The sequence below is a fragment of the Anastrepha obliqua genome, chromosome 2, assembly GCF_027943255.1.
Source record: "Anastrepha obliqua isolate idAnaObli1 chromosome 2, idAnaObli1_1.0, whole genome shotgun sequence".
Taxonomy (NCBI): domain Eukaryota; kingdom Metazoa; phylum Arthropoda; class Insecta; order Diptera; family Tephritidae; genus Anastrepha; species Anastrepha obliqua.
The window spans coordinates 2,842,956-2,857,169 of record NC_072893.1 but is presented as its reverse complement, the minus strand read 5'-3'; the positions used below and the strand labels follow the sequence as shown (position 1 = coordinate 2,857,169).

General features: G+C 35.3%; 1 protein-coding gene across 1 annotated transcript; it reads right to left on the bottom strand.

Moving 5' to 3' along the window:
* Positions 1 to 222: 222 nt before the first annotated feature.
* On the bottom strand, positions 223 to 13,855 carry LOC129237552 (sorting nexin-27). Its single transcript, XM_054872369.1, has 8 exons — positions 13,442 to 13,855; positions 13,120 to 13,276; positions 4,403 to 4,505; positions 4,244 to 4,326; positions 3,537 to 4,182; positions 3,291 to 3,480; positions 1,759 to 1,937; positions 223 to 1,698 (listed from the first exon to the last, which is right to left on the bottom strand). The coding sequence occupies exons 1-8, from the start codon at positions 13,518 to 13,520 to the stop codon at positions 1,630 to 1,632; spliced, it is 1,506 nt and encodes a 501-aa protein (XP_054728344.1). The 5' UTR covers positions 13,521 to 13,855; the 3' UTR covers positions 223 to 1,629.
* Positions 13,856 to 14,214: the final 359 nt, after the last annotated feature.

Here is a 14,214-nt window from a genome sequence, read left to right as displayed (position 1 = left end):
ATTTTGAGAAGTGTGTGAGTATCGAATATGTAATTTTCATAAATTATTCCGAGAAACTGTTTGCCTATAAATATGCTCTCCATTTAAGATTAATGGATGTGTGGTAATAATTAAAATAGCACAGGTATTTTTTTTACTTAAATCAAATTAATCCGTGTTGTGTATTTGAGTTTAGAAGCATCAGCTGCACTGCATCGTCGAAAATGAATAGGAAAAATAATGTTGTATTTAATCATGAGATATTTATTACCCGATTATTATTATTACTATTTAATAAATAGCTTATTCAGTAAATGCAGAATTAGTTCGCTTATTTTCATTTGCACTTGACTGACGTCAAAAAATAACTTTAATTCTTAAGGAATGTCAGTGTTGGAACGAGCATGTTACTATAAAATAATAATTAACAATGTAATGGCCACAATTCCACTTCTTAAAGAACATTATACAAACATTCTAAATTTAAGAAAAATCGCTAAACCAAATTGCGAAATTCTTAATAAACAAAATAGATTGCAAAGCATATTAATTAAATATCTGTATGTGTTTATGTTTGTTCGTTTTACGATTTAAAGTTAATTTATTTGAAGTTTAAAGTTCTCTACAAATAGATTTCACTTGAGTTGCTACAATTATTGATTTATTACTCTGCTTGTCAGCAACGCCAAACTATAATTCTACGGCATTTGTTTCTGGCTTTCCTATCTCTTTGTGACACTTGATTATAACTATTTTTAACGCGTTTTAGAGACTTTTTTATTTATAAACAGTTTAATAGGCAATCTTAAGAATAGAATTTGCTGTTATTTGATTTTTCACTCAATCGATCATCATTCTGGCTTCACTTAGATTTCCCCTACTTGCGCTACTAATGAGTTATTTTTTTTTTAATTACTACGCAGTACCTAAGCTTGATTCTTAGAAATTGACAACAATTTTAACATTAATTTCTTTAAACATCTTAGATTAGTTTAAGTGTAGTGACGCTATAAGCAATTGAATTTGTTCTTGGTGCGAGATGTCAATTTTCACTGTGTTTATGGTGCATTGTATGAATATTTTTAATCAGTTATATGTATGCTTGTATGCAGTTGTTTTTACTTAATTATAAAAACCACTGTTTCTGATTTATAAAATGATATATGAACGTAGGTAAGTATTAATTCATGCGTGTAATGTTCGTTAACTTTTTGTGATTCAACACTTCTGATAATTTTTTCAATATTTTAGAATTATAAATATTATATTATGGTGTGTTGAGTTGATCCATTTGTATAGTACTTGAGAGTGTACAACAAAATTTACAAATGTTTATATATAATATATAATATGTTGGAATTTATAGACATCCCTTCAATTTCAACAACGAGTTACAGTGACGTTCCAGGACTCTCTATACCTAAGTACAAGCAATATTTTACTTAGAGTGGGTGGGAAGAGAAAAATGATAAGGGTAGAAAATAATGCTACAGCGTTCAGATAGTTCTGAAAAGATGTAATAATGAGTAGTATATAAAAATGTAGGGGAATGGAGTTGATAATTATTTGATGAGTTATGTGAAGCCCTTAAAATATTTTAAAACTATAATAAAGTGAAGCCCACGCTCAAGCGTTATGGACGTTCTTTTGTTAATCGCCGGTATCTTCCCACTTGCGTTCTTCAATTATTCGTTCAAAACAATCGGCTAAAAATGAATGCTGAAATATCGGATTTTTGTTTGACTATTATCAATAAAAAATAGTTCAATCTTTACTTACATATGGCGTGTATACTTTCACCCAACGCGCCGGCTTATCCGGACGATTGTATTGAAAGCAGAATGACATTGACTCCTCGTCACTTTCCCAGCGAGTTATACTTTCCCAGGTTAACTCGACTACTTGCGCCTCAAGCGAACCATCTTCCCGACAAGCATGCAAACGAAAACTTTTTATACCTGTTGAAAAACAATTTAAATTTGAAGTAAGTACTCTGCTCTATAATAATTCACAATTCTTCGAAAATAAAATAGAGATATCCTACGCAATGCCTGCCTAAATCAATGCTTCGTATCCTCACAAATAAGCAGTTTGCAATATTTATGCAGCAACTCGTTGACGTTTATTGCAACAAAAGAACTACTTTTTTTTAATTTGATAATTTGCAATGTTTCTAGTGCAAATCGAGGTCCGCCTGTAGAAAGTAAATTGTCATCAAGTAATCAGAAAACCAACCCTGAGTCTTCAACCCGTTGGAGAAAATAGAAATGATTCTAATTATTTTGCCGCCGTCAAAATAACAGATGGCAAAAAATTCGTCCCGCCGCAATTCTGTGCAATTTCATACTATTAAATGTGTTCTAATTTTGACAGCGGGTTTTCGTCAATCCCCTACCAGCTGTCTGCTGCAAGCGGTAAGTTATTATCTAAGTTTACTATGTCCACGCACTTATGCATAAAATAGTATGATTTAATTCATGTAACGGTTGTATGTAACAGCATAAAGGAATAGAGATAGATATTGACATATACGTATATACAAGGTGTGTTCAAAAAGTATCGCGGATTTGTGGAAGAACAAAAATTGGCTCTTGCATCACGGTAACGCCCCTGCTCACACATCGTTGCTTGTGCGCGACTTTTTGGCCAAAAACAACACACTAATGATGCCACAGCCACCGTATTCCTCAGATCGGGCCCCCTGTGACTTTTTCTTGTTGCCGAAACTGAAGAGGCCTATGAAAGGACGACGCTACGCTACGATTGACGAGATTAAGACGGCATCGAAGGAGGAGCTGAACAAGATAAAAAAATGATATTTTAAAGTGCTTCGAGGATTGGAAAAAACGTTGGCACAAGTGCATAATATCTCATGGGGATTACTTTGAAGGGGACAAAATAGATATTAATGAATGAATAAATAATTTTTGAAAAAACAAAAAAATTCGCGTTACTTTTGACACACACATCGTATATATATACATATATACATATACTAAAATGGGAACTAGAAAAATCGGTTTAGTCAAGAATAAAGCTTGTAACTTAGTTATAAATGAAGCAAAATTACTCAAATTTAGTACAAATGATGAACCCAAGATAATAAAACTACCCAGTGTCGATACGAAATACGATGGATACAGCATAAGTTATTATTTTTTCGTTATTAGCTTACTGTTTCTACGAGATCACAAAATTGCATGGGCATATTTCTAAATATTGTTAATAATACGAAATTTTTTTTTTAAGTTGAAACATATTTCATAATTATTATTACATTAATTCATATAGAAAATGTATTATTTACTTACCTACAGCTGGTACTACATGTCCTTCCTTACGACTATCACAGGAACAATGCGGAAATACGACATCGCCATATCCGGGGAGCGTGCGCGCCAATGCCAAATATTCTGATGCTTTCTTTGCATCCTGTAAGGCTTTCAATTCGTAAAGTCGACCTTCAGCACGAATATATCCGCGATTGACTTCATCGACCGCCTGCAAAAACTCAAAGTTAGCATCAATTAACTTGCAGCAGTTTTAGATTTAGATACCTGGTAGAAAATAAACTTTGCTGCTTGTTCGCCATCGGGTAAGCCAAGTTCCCTACTCACTGAGAATAGCCACCGGCGCACACACAGGCAAGTGCTGGAGGCGGTACTGTAGTTTTGAACATACAGTTGGTGTGGAATCTCGTGTGGCTGCAACTTTCGCTCGAAGTTATATTCGACAATCTCAAAGAGATAAAAATATTGCTGTGTGTACGAAGTAAGATTGGCGCGCTGAACCAAAAGTTCCCACACCACCTGCGCGTTGGCAGATTTTCTGGCCGAGACCGTCGATACTTCATGATCGGGCAGCATTACTTTTATATCCACTGGAGAAGCGGATATATCGTCCTCTGAGTCAGTGAGAAAATCTTGCACCGCGTCGCTTTCGGCGATGACGCGCACGGCGCAAACTTTCTCCAAGTACTGTTCAAGACCACGCCGGCGTGTATCTAACTGCTGCTCGCTCAATTGAAATGGCCACTTTCCAGGCAGTTTAGGAAAATTAAATCCAGAAAATTCCTTTCTTAATATTGAATGAAGATTGGAAAATTCGCGATAACGCCGAGAACACAGTTGACGCCCAGCCATATGGATATTAAACACGATGTAACGCTCTCCATTGCGGTTCACAATGCTGTAGTCTGGTATACTGAAGATGCGTAAATCGGTCAAAGACATAAAGCTATGAGAATATATGAGCATTACGTTACCTAATAGGCAACGATCGTTTATCCGAATAGTCAATATATGAATAACCGGTCTGATCTTCCTGAGGTTCAAGCCTTTCCGCCTCCTTTTGGTTCAAAATAATTAACAATAAAATATAATTAATAGCGTGTGTTCATATGTATCGATCAACTCTTACTTACTTGCTGTGTTACTGAAATTACAGTCAGCGTTAGACAATCTCCGCCCGACTTGATCAAGTCTACGACTTGCTTGTGAGTAGCTCCTTCTACGCTAACACCATTCCTGAAATTAAGATATGAAGACAATATTATTTACAAAGATTAGCTTACCAATAAAAGCAATATTACGTTTAAAATTTAAAATCCTTAACTCTCTATACTCAATAGGGCGAAAAATTTAAATTTTATATACATAACTTATGAGTCCTTCGAAATTTACTTTTAAACATTCAAAAACTTATTTCCAATCATTTCGTGTTAATTTATTCTTTATACTGTTATCTTTCCATGTTTTTTTTTCCTCTTAATTCTCATCTTCAATTTTTCATTCAAAAACACAAACCTATGCTTAATATCCCTTGTTGATCTCCTCCAAGCAGATCCAGTAAATTGCGCATAATTAAAAGGCAACATAATTTAAAAAAAAAATTATAATGAAAAAATTCGGAAGGAGGGATGAACGCTATTAACGCATTAAAGCACGAATAGCAATCACTCCAAATCTAAATGGTAATTTATAAAAAGCACATACACCGTTACAACATATTATATTCTTAAAAAAAAAAAAAAAAAATGTAACACTTGAAGACTAGAAACATTTATTATTTTGTATTAATCTGTAGAATGAATTTTATGTTTGAGTTCCACTTAAAAGAGGTCGTTATCTGCACATCCTCGAAAAGTATAGCCACTTCAAATATGAAAATTAATTGGGTTAAAGTTAAGTACAAATTCTAAGACACCGAAAGTACTTGCAAGATATATTTACAGGGTTGGCCATATTAAACTGACCCATGTGATTATTAAAAAAAATATGGAAAAAGAAACATTTTTTTGTGTTTCATTGTGAAAAACATTTAATTTAGTTCAAGGAGATTCGTTTACATCACTTTTTGAATATGATATCGCGCAAGTGGTCGCCCTTAGCTCGTATAGCGTAATGTGCCCGTTTTTCGGCGTTTTCCATAGTTTTGGCCAGCGTCTCGGCCGATATGGCGGCTATTTCCCGTCGGATATTGGCCTTAAGTGCGCCTAGTGTCTTTGGCTTGTTGAAGTAAACCTTAGATTTCAAATTACAGTAAAAAGTTATAGGGTTACTCAATGGGTCAGTTTAATATGGCCAACCCTGTATATATATTATATAATATACATTGTACAGCTGTGAACATAAAAATAGCACTTCTTTTTAAAGAGTATTTTGAAGGCACTTACTTTTCCCCATAAATCATACAAAAGAAAATTTCCATGACAAATATCTACGAAGGGTTAAGGGAATACTGATTGTAGAGGTTATCTGAATAAATCTGGCAACTACGTAAATAACGGTTACGTTTTTAAGTCTAACATTAACATAGCAGTGCCTTCAGTATTTTAAGGTTATACAAGGAGAAATATTAATAGAATTTTGCACAGATTTAGACGAAATGACGTTTTTTATATTTATTTACTTTTTTTATTTTGGTGCGTGTCAAATGGTGGGACGAGCGGAACACTGCACCACAGAACAACGAAAGCAGATTCTGAAATTGAGAGCAGATGGAAGATCTTACACAGAAATACAAAATATTCTTCTATGTTGAGCAAAAATTATTTCAAATATAATCAAATTTGTGGGAAAGCCGGAAAAAGGAGGAAAACGTGAAACTTCCCTATCCAGCCATACAAATTAAAAAAGAGGTGAACTTAAATGTTTCTGAAATGACAGTACGTAGGACACAACGGAAAGCTGGATAAGCAGCTCGCAGCCACGAAAAAAACTCCTCCAAAAACAAAAACTAAGCTAAATGGTTAGGAAATTACAAGAAAACATGCTAGCTGGACAGCTGACATGTGGCGTAAAATTTTATGGACTGACGAGTCTAAAATAGGTTTGAATGGCAGCACGGGTTCACGGCAATGTGTTAGACGTCAACCTGGCACCGAAAATCAGCCACAATACACAAAGCATTAAATATAGGGTGTGAAAAATTATGGTATGGGGAATGTTTCTCATATTGTAGCCGTAGGCCTCATACACAAAATTTAAGGCATAATGGGCAACAATATTTATGTCGAAAGAATGCAGGCCCAATAAAATGGGTCTACGAGCAGGATAATGAGCCTTCACACACGAATCGGAAAGCCAAAGATTGGTTTCGCGCAAGTAAAATTGAGGTTATGGAATGACCAGCTCAGTCCCCCGACCTCAATCTTATAAGAAAATCGGTGGGGGGATTTATGAAGATTCCGCAGCAGCGATGTGAGTAATAAGTGGACTCAATACCTCGCCGTTGAGATACCCTACTTAAAAATTTGGGAAATAAATATTAGTTACATCTTTGTCAATGAATTTTTTCTTTGATTTTTTTATAAACTTGGTCAGAATGCGTTACTTATTTGACCGCAGCTATTTTAATGTTAAACCTGAATTTCTATCTTTTGATAAAAAAATTTTGTTTCACGTTATAGAATTGATTTAAATATAAAAGAATACAATATGTCCAATAAAACAATAATAAACAACTTTCTACTTGCATCATAGTTAACATTTTTTTTCGATGGTCGATCTGTAAGAACAATTTTTTTGGTGGAAATAATCGTCCGAATGTATGTAATTTCAAGCGTGTAGAATTCTAATTCTAATTTCTAAGAATTATATTTTTTCTGGTTTAAAGAAAAAAGGGTATTATAAAAAATAACTCATTGGAAAATTAACATGACGCCATGTGTCCATTCCCACACACAGTCGACTCTACGTTGTTAGACGGATCCGGATTTAAATACGGTCAAGCACCATCGCTTTAGCAGCAAATATAAAGGTTGGCCAAAAAGTCTTGCGGTATTTTTATTGAATTTTCAATTGTTCATAAAATTGGCTATAATAATGCGATTTAAGTCAAATATGCGCCGTTTTGTTCGATGACGAGTTCCCAACGAGATGCCAACTTCATAATGCCCCTCTTATAGAAGCTCGCTTCCCTATTGTCAAAAAACTCGGAGAGCCAATTTTCACAGGACTCTCTTGTGGACAACTTCCGACTACCAAGCTCGTTCGCCATGGACAGAAATAGGTGGTAATCACTTGGTGCGAGATCCGGACTACACGGGGGATGCAAAAGAACCTTCCATCCGAGCTCCCGGAGCTTCTGGCGCGTCACCAAAGATGTGTGTGGCCTGGCGTTGTCCTGATGGAAGACAATTCGGCCTCTGTTGATCAAAGATGGCCTCTTTTGCATGAGTGCTGCATTCAAGCGGTCCAGTTGTTGGCAGTACAGGTCCGAATTGAGCGTTTGGCCATAGGGGAGCAGCTCATAGTGGATGATTCCCTGCCAATCCCACCAAACACACAGAAGAACCTTCCTGGCCGTCAATCCAGGTTTGGCCACCGTCTGGGCAGCTTCACCGCTTTTCGACCACGACCGTTTGCGCTTCACGTTGTCGTAAGTGACCCACTTTTCATCGCCAGTCACCATCCGCTTCAAAAACGGGTCGATTTTGTTGCGATTCAGAAGCGATTCGCATGCATCCATACGGGCAAAAATGTTGTTTTGCGTCAAGTCGTGTGACACCCATACATCGAGCTTTTTTTTGAATCCAAGCTTCCAACGGTTTGATGACTCATGCCCAGCTCTTGACCGATGCTACGGCTGCTACTATGCCGGTCTCTTTCGATCAATTCAGCGATTTTATCGCAATTTTTGGCCTTCCGGACCGTGGCGCATCTTCGATCACCTCTGCAGCAGAACGAAAACGTTGAAACCATCGTTGTGCGGTGGAAATGGAAACTGTATCGGGTCCATAAACTGCACAAATTTTATTGGCAGCATGAGATGCATTTTTGCCTTTATCGTAGTAGTATTGTAAAATATGCCGTATTTTCTCTTTATTTTGCTCCATGTTTGCGACGCTATAACTCACGAACGACTAAAAGCAAACAACAATTAATCAAACACGTGTTAGCACGTGACAAGAGCTTTCCAAAAAGCTCTCGCGTGAACCGATGCGACGAATACAACTAGAACTACGCGCTTGCAAAGACAAGCTTGCGGAAATACCGCAAGACTTTTTGGCCAACCTTATATTATGATGTTACGACATTACAACATAAATTCGTAAAATAGTTTGCTGAGTGGATATATTTCCTCGATTACATTTTTTTTTTTCAGTGAAACGTCATGAGGACATTTAGGCAATAAGCTCTCCTTTATTTGGAGGGCATACCATACATTTTTAGATCATTTTCAGATCAGTAAAATTGTCTGATCCTATCTCTTTTGTGATCCCATGTTACATGTCAAGTTTGTTTTTGATCGATCTGAAGTCCTTAGAAAGTAAAAGATCGATCTTTCTCTCTCCTTAATTCTCAATGTTATTAAAGGCGAGATTGACTGCCCCTTTCTGTTCAACGTAAACATTTTCTTACACCTCCCAGAATTCTTCGTAACGCTCTTCCCTTCTATTTAAATAAGTTCAATGCAAATGATGCTCGCAGTGCTCCTATTGAACGCGCCTTCGTGATTTTAATGAGATCTCCAATTCTAACGTGCTAGATTTCTCATTTACTAAGAAAGAATTTTCTGTACTAATGAACTCTATCTTTAGTTAGCCAGAGGTAAGCCTGTATATTTTAATTAGATGTTAGTTTGTCTTTGAATTCGCATATATTTTCATTATTCTTTAGTTTTAGTAGTCAGTCTGAAATTATGTTTTCTTGACTTCTTCAAATAAATAAATTAAATAAATAAAAACCCAAAATGCAAAGCTCTATTTTCTACAGGAATTTTTTTGATATGTACATACATACGTGCATATATTTGATTAATCTAGATGCATTCTTAAATGTATGTACATATAAGCATATACATATTCACATACATGGGTATATATTGTATTTGTAAACATGCCATTAAACATTTCATTATAGAAATGTTTTGATTATTTTTGGTTCATGGTTGATAAAGCTGTGGTTGATTTTGCTGTCCCTATTTTGGAAGAAGTAATTAAAATGTGTATTAACGAATAGATATGTATGTATATGCAAGTATATACAGTGGCTCAAGATCCTAATCGTACAAAAACAAGGTTCACCTTTAAAACAGATTTTCGAAACGATAAATTTACTTTATTTCGAAAAAACTATGTTTTTGCTTTATTTATAATCTACGCCCAACCTTTTTTGTACATAAATAGGATGCGACAGGAACCCGGTCAATAATCGTATCAAATGTTATAAAAAGCAAAAAAACTCTATAAAAAGTTTTCGATTTGTTTCAAGTTCTGAAGTGATAAGCATAGATCTTCCACAAGGGCTCCATCAGTAAAACAGATAACCAAAGAGGAACGCCAGCTGATGGTTAAATTGCATGAAGAGGGGACAAATTTTAGATAAATCGGAAGTTAAAAGAATAGGATTCATTCTCCAGTGCAATACGTAATACTTACGCAAAAAAGGACTTTTGGATTGCAAATAAAAACCGTCTAGGGCAAGGAAAGAAATTTATCGCGAAAAACCCAAAATTTTAAACGAAGTCAAAAAATCCCTTAGTATCAGTCGCTTAGGTAGGTTGGCAGCTGCGTCGCTTATAGGAACAGCGAAGCCCCTTAGACCACCAAATGGTTCCGTTGTGAGCCGCAGGAACGTGGCTACATTTCCTTTTCCAGATTGAACCATCCTGAGCTTTGGACAAAAGGGTTGTTGATACCTAAAGTTTATAGATTATCTATATTGACTAAGAAGTAGCATCTTAAATATCGGTTCCTGCTTCTAGCTAGAGCCGCGCATATGCAAAAAAGGTAAATTTAGCCTTGGCCGTGTTTGCCTAGCAATTTCACAGGCATTAGCACTAATCCATCTTCGGTTTACAGAATTGATTAGTCACATAACAAGAAGGTTACAAGTTGCGAGAGGTACCCCATAAAATTATTTATGTTTGGCATACAGGTACCATTTCTTGCAAGTTGGTCAGCCCTACAGTTCTCTAGTATAACTCTGTCGCCTGGAACCTAGCATAAGATAAGCTTGGCTGTCTGATAGAATGCAGATACCTTTTAATGACATTCTGTGTATCTCCATCTCAAGGCTTCACAAAAAGCATTTTTTCCGCTTGAAAAACACTAGTGTGATCCGGTAGTTTAAAGGATTCACTGATAAAAAGCTCATCGCAACATAACCCTGATTCACACCAGTACCCATTTTAGACCCGTCCGACTTGATCTGAACCGTTTGGATTGTTATAATAGCGGCGCCCCGCGGCAGGCAACGGCAAACCTCCGGCCTTTAATAAAACGGTGTAAGAGGTGTGAGCGCTAATTACACAGGCCGACAAAATTTAACCAACATTCAGACCCAGAAACCAGACTATATATTTCCGAAGGTTTATGATGCGCTGAGTCCAAATCTGGCCTCAGAATTGCTCTATCAGCTCTGGTTTTCGAGATATCCTAACCTAAAAGTGCAAAAAACCCCATTTTTGCCCATATTTGAGGTTATGTAGCCTTGCAGATGTTTTCTTTCACCAAAATTAAAGGATGGCATCTTTAAATACAATCCTTCTTTTTTCAAATGGCGTTTTGTTTGCTCAAATATCATTTTTTTTCGCAGAGATATCGCATAACCTCAAATATGGGCAAAAATGGTGTTTTTTGCACTTTTAGGTTAGGATATCTCGAAAACCAGAGCTGATAGAGCAATTCTGAGGCCAGATTTGGATTCAGCGCATCATAAACCTTCGGAAATATATAGTCTGGTTTCTGGGTCTGAATGTTGGTTAAATTTTGTCGGCCTAGTTCCATTAAACACGAAAGATACGATTATCGTAAAAACTCAAACTAATAAATTAATTTTAGTTATCAATCCGAATTTTGCATGGACAGAGAAGCAGATATTAGTTTAAATTATTTCGGATACTTTTCCTTGTAGACTAGTGTTATATAATATATAAAAGTATATATCTGCCGCTGAACTTACTAAAATGTAAAAGAAGATATTAATAAAGTGGTTTGGGATGAAGCATTTCAAAATGTGTTGGAAAAAATAACTTCCACGGGCGAATTGCGTGAAAGAATCCCTTTAAGAAAGAAGAATTCCTGCATGAAATTAGCCACTGAATATACTCATGATCAAAAAGTACCAGGCAAAATATGACTAAATCACTACTTCTTGCACTTATTCTATTGTTTGAAGGTATGAAAGGCGATGAAAGCAAATATAACATAATTTAAATGGGTAGGATGAAAAATGTTGTCTGAGGAAAGCCCAATACTGAATTTGAATCGAAGAATACAAAGGATAAATTTCCATATCCGAGCATCCCTTAAAGCTAATGTTAGGCAAAGTGCCGAGCGGCTGGGAACATTTCACAATTTTCCCTCTGCGTAATTGATAAATATGTTTTTTTTGAAAATTAATTAAATCGCAGCTCTGTTCAAAATTCTGTTTCAACTTTGAACAGTGAGTATATACGACCAGGCGTGTGATTCTGTATATATGTAGTTAAGGCTGTACATTTTGAGTCCAATGCTCCATTATTGCCAGATGACTGTCGATAACGATTAACTAATTTTAAACAAGGCATAGCGATACAAATTAAAAAATAAGTAAGAAAACTAATGCTCATAACGTTAGAAAAACGAGCTCAACTCTTTGTCAAGATGGTATGTACGACGTAGAAATTTATTGATTTAATATTTATTTTAAGAAGTCTTTTACTTTGAAATGTTCTATGCTGGCATCGTAAGGAAAACATGTCACCATAGGTACAAAAAATGTGGAATAGCGTTATATACCGCATGCATATACATATATGTATGTTAATAGAGAGAAGATAGACATGAAACTTACAACTGGACAGTTACATATTTACAAATGTACATTTTACTTAATGCACAAGCGTGATAACTTATATCCATACATTCATTCATTTATGCACATACATACATATATGCATGTATGCATACATATATATATAGACATATATATATATATATATGTATAGTACATACGTACATTATATGTACATATGTATGTATGGCAACCAGCCACGAGATAATTTAATTATATATAAACTTAACATGGATGTTTTTAAATCATTTTCTATACTGCTTGTTCCCTATGGCTTCTTAATGTAGCAACAGGAGACACCCTAAAAAATGCAATGAATGATCTAATATTTTAATTACTGTCCAAACTTATGCCTTCATTACTGGCTGCGAATTTTTGTATGTATTTTACGCATCAAATGCAAATTATTCTTGTAATTTTACTTATAAGCTGTAGTGCAATTTAAGTAGTTACTATTTAGGCGTATAAATGCACTGCATATATACTTTTTTATTAGATTAGCTCATCTAATCCCCGTTCACTGGGTTGTCAAATTCTTATTTATCAATTCTTCCACATATTCTACAGCTGTGTCGTTGTTTTTTGCCTAAAACACAATACAACCCTGTGCTAACATTTGAGCGGATTAATAAGCGATCAAATCCCAATAAGCGAAGGGGCGTATTAAAACAGGTTGCTGGGTTTGCATATAATTTACACCCATCTATTGCTAAAGTTATAATTGGCCATAGGTCAACGGTAAACATTTATGGTTAGATATTCATAATAAGACCGAATTTATGTGTTATATACATACAGTGATGGTTGAAAACATGTCTGGACATACATACATAAAAATATATGTGCCATTCCTACTTACACCTCTAGTATGCGATCTCCTTTTTTTATTCCTGCCTTTTCTGCAGCGCCATTTTCGAGAACGGCACTCACATGTTGTAGAGGAGCATATAATTCCCCGTTTATTGAACGAAGTTGCCCACCCTCAGAAACTTGTCCACGCACATTGAAACCAAAGCCTGAAATTGAAAAAAAATCGATAATTACTTTCAGGTGCTTTTCTGGTCAGTATACGTTTGAAAGAATGTTAAGGCTAAATTTCTTTTTCAGATATAAAATTGAATAGTTGTAGCATCAAAGAATTATATGTAGTTATAATCCGAGTATTTCAGCCCCCCAATTACCTGTTTCCGTTTTATATATATGTACCACTCGCGGACCACTTTGCTCTGCAGAGTCACCACCAACTCCAGCGCCGCTCATATTAAATCCTTAAAGACACCGATACAATTTTTTACTTTTTTATTTGCGTTTATTTATGAAAAAACTCTTGACGTGTCTTTGGTGTTCCTCTTATTTGAGAAAGTTCCTTTAATTTGTAATTTCGTTTTTATATCTTCTTGTTAGCCACGTCCTTATTTGCTGTGTGAAATTAAGTATATCACAAACTTTGACAACTTTAGATATTATTCTGTGTAAATCATTTTCTTAAAGAATTTTTTACACCATTTACATTAGTATAAGCACTTCTCACAAGTATTAATTACCGAAAAAATGTTTTTCACTTTACTTTCAGATCCGAACGAAAATATTAGATAAAATAAAACCGAGTAATTCCTTAAGTGGATGCCACCTAAGGCGATAGAGCCGTCCATGCCGGACTTTTGTGAGAAATACAAAATATAAGGATGCCTATCGTTCAAGTTTTGTTGTTGTAGCAGCGTTTTGTATCTCATTTTGCAATACAGAACCTTTAGGTGACCTTTTTCAATTAAACATACAAATATTTTATTGATATTAAAATACTTATGAAGAATCTACATAAACTCACAATATTCTACTCACTATGTTAAAATTGTTTATTTAACTGAGGATATTTTACACAGTGGCACCACTACCAAAATGTAATAGATTAAGACAATTCAATGTTTTTGTTCATTTTCGCTTTGTTTGCTAA

Excerpts from the sequence above, each read along its gene's own strand:
- LOC129237552 (XM_054872369.1), bottom strand. The coding sequence starts at position 13,520 with ATGAGCGGCGCTGGAGTTGGTGGTGACTCTGCAGAGCAAAGTGGTCCG. Across the intron at positions 13,277-13,441 it reads TATATATAAAACGGAAACAG|GCTTTGGTTTCAATGTGCGT; the intron begins GTAATTGGGGGG and ends TTTCAATTTCAG. Across the intron at positions 4,183-4,243 it reads AAACGATCGTTGCCTATTAG|TATACCAGACTACAGCATTG; the intron begins GTAACGTAATGC and ends ACGCATCTTCAG.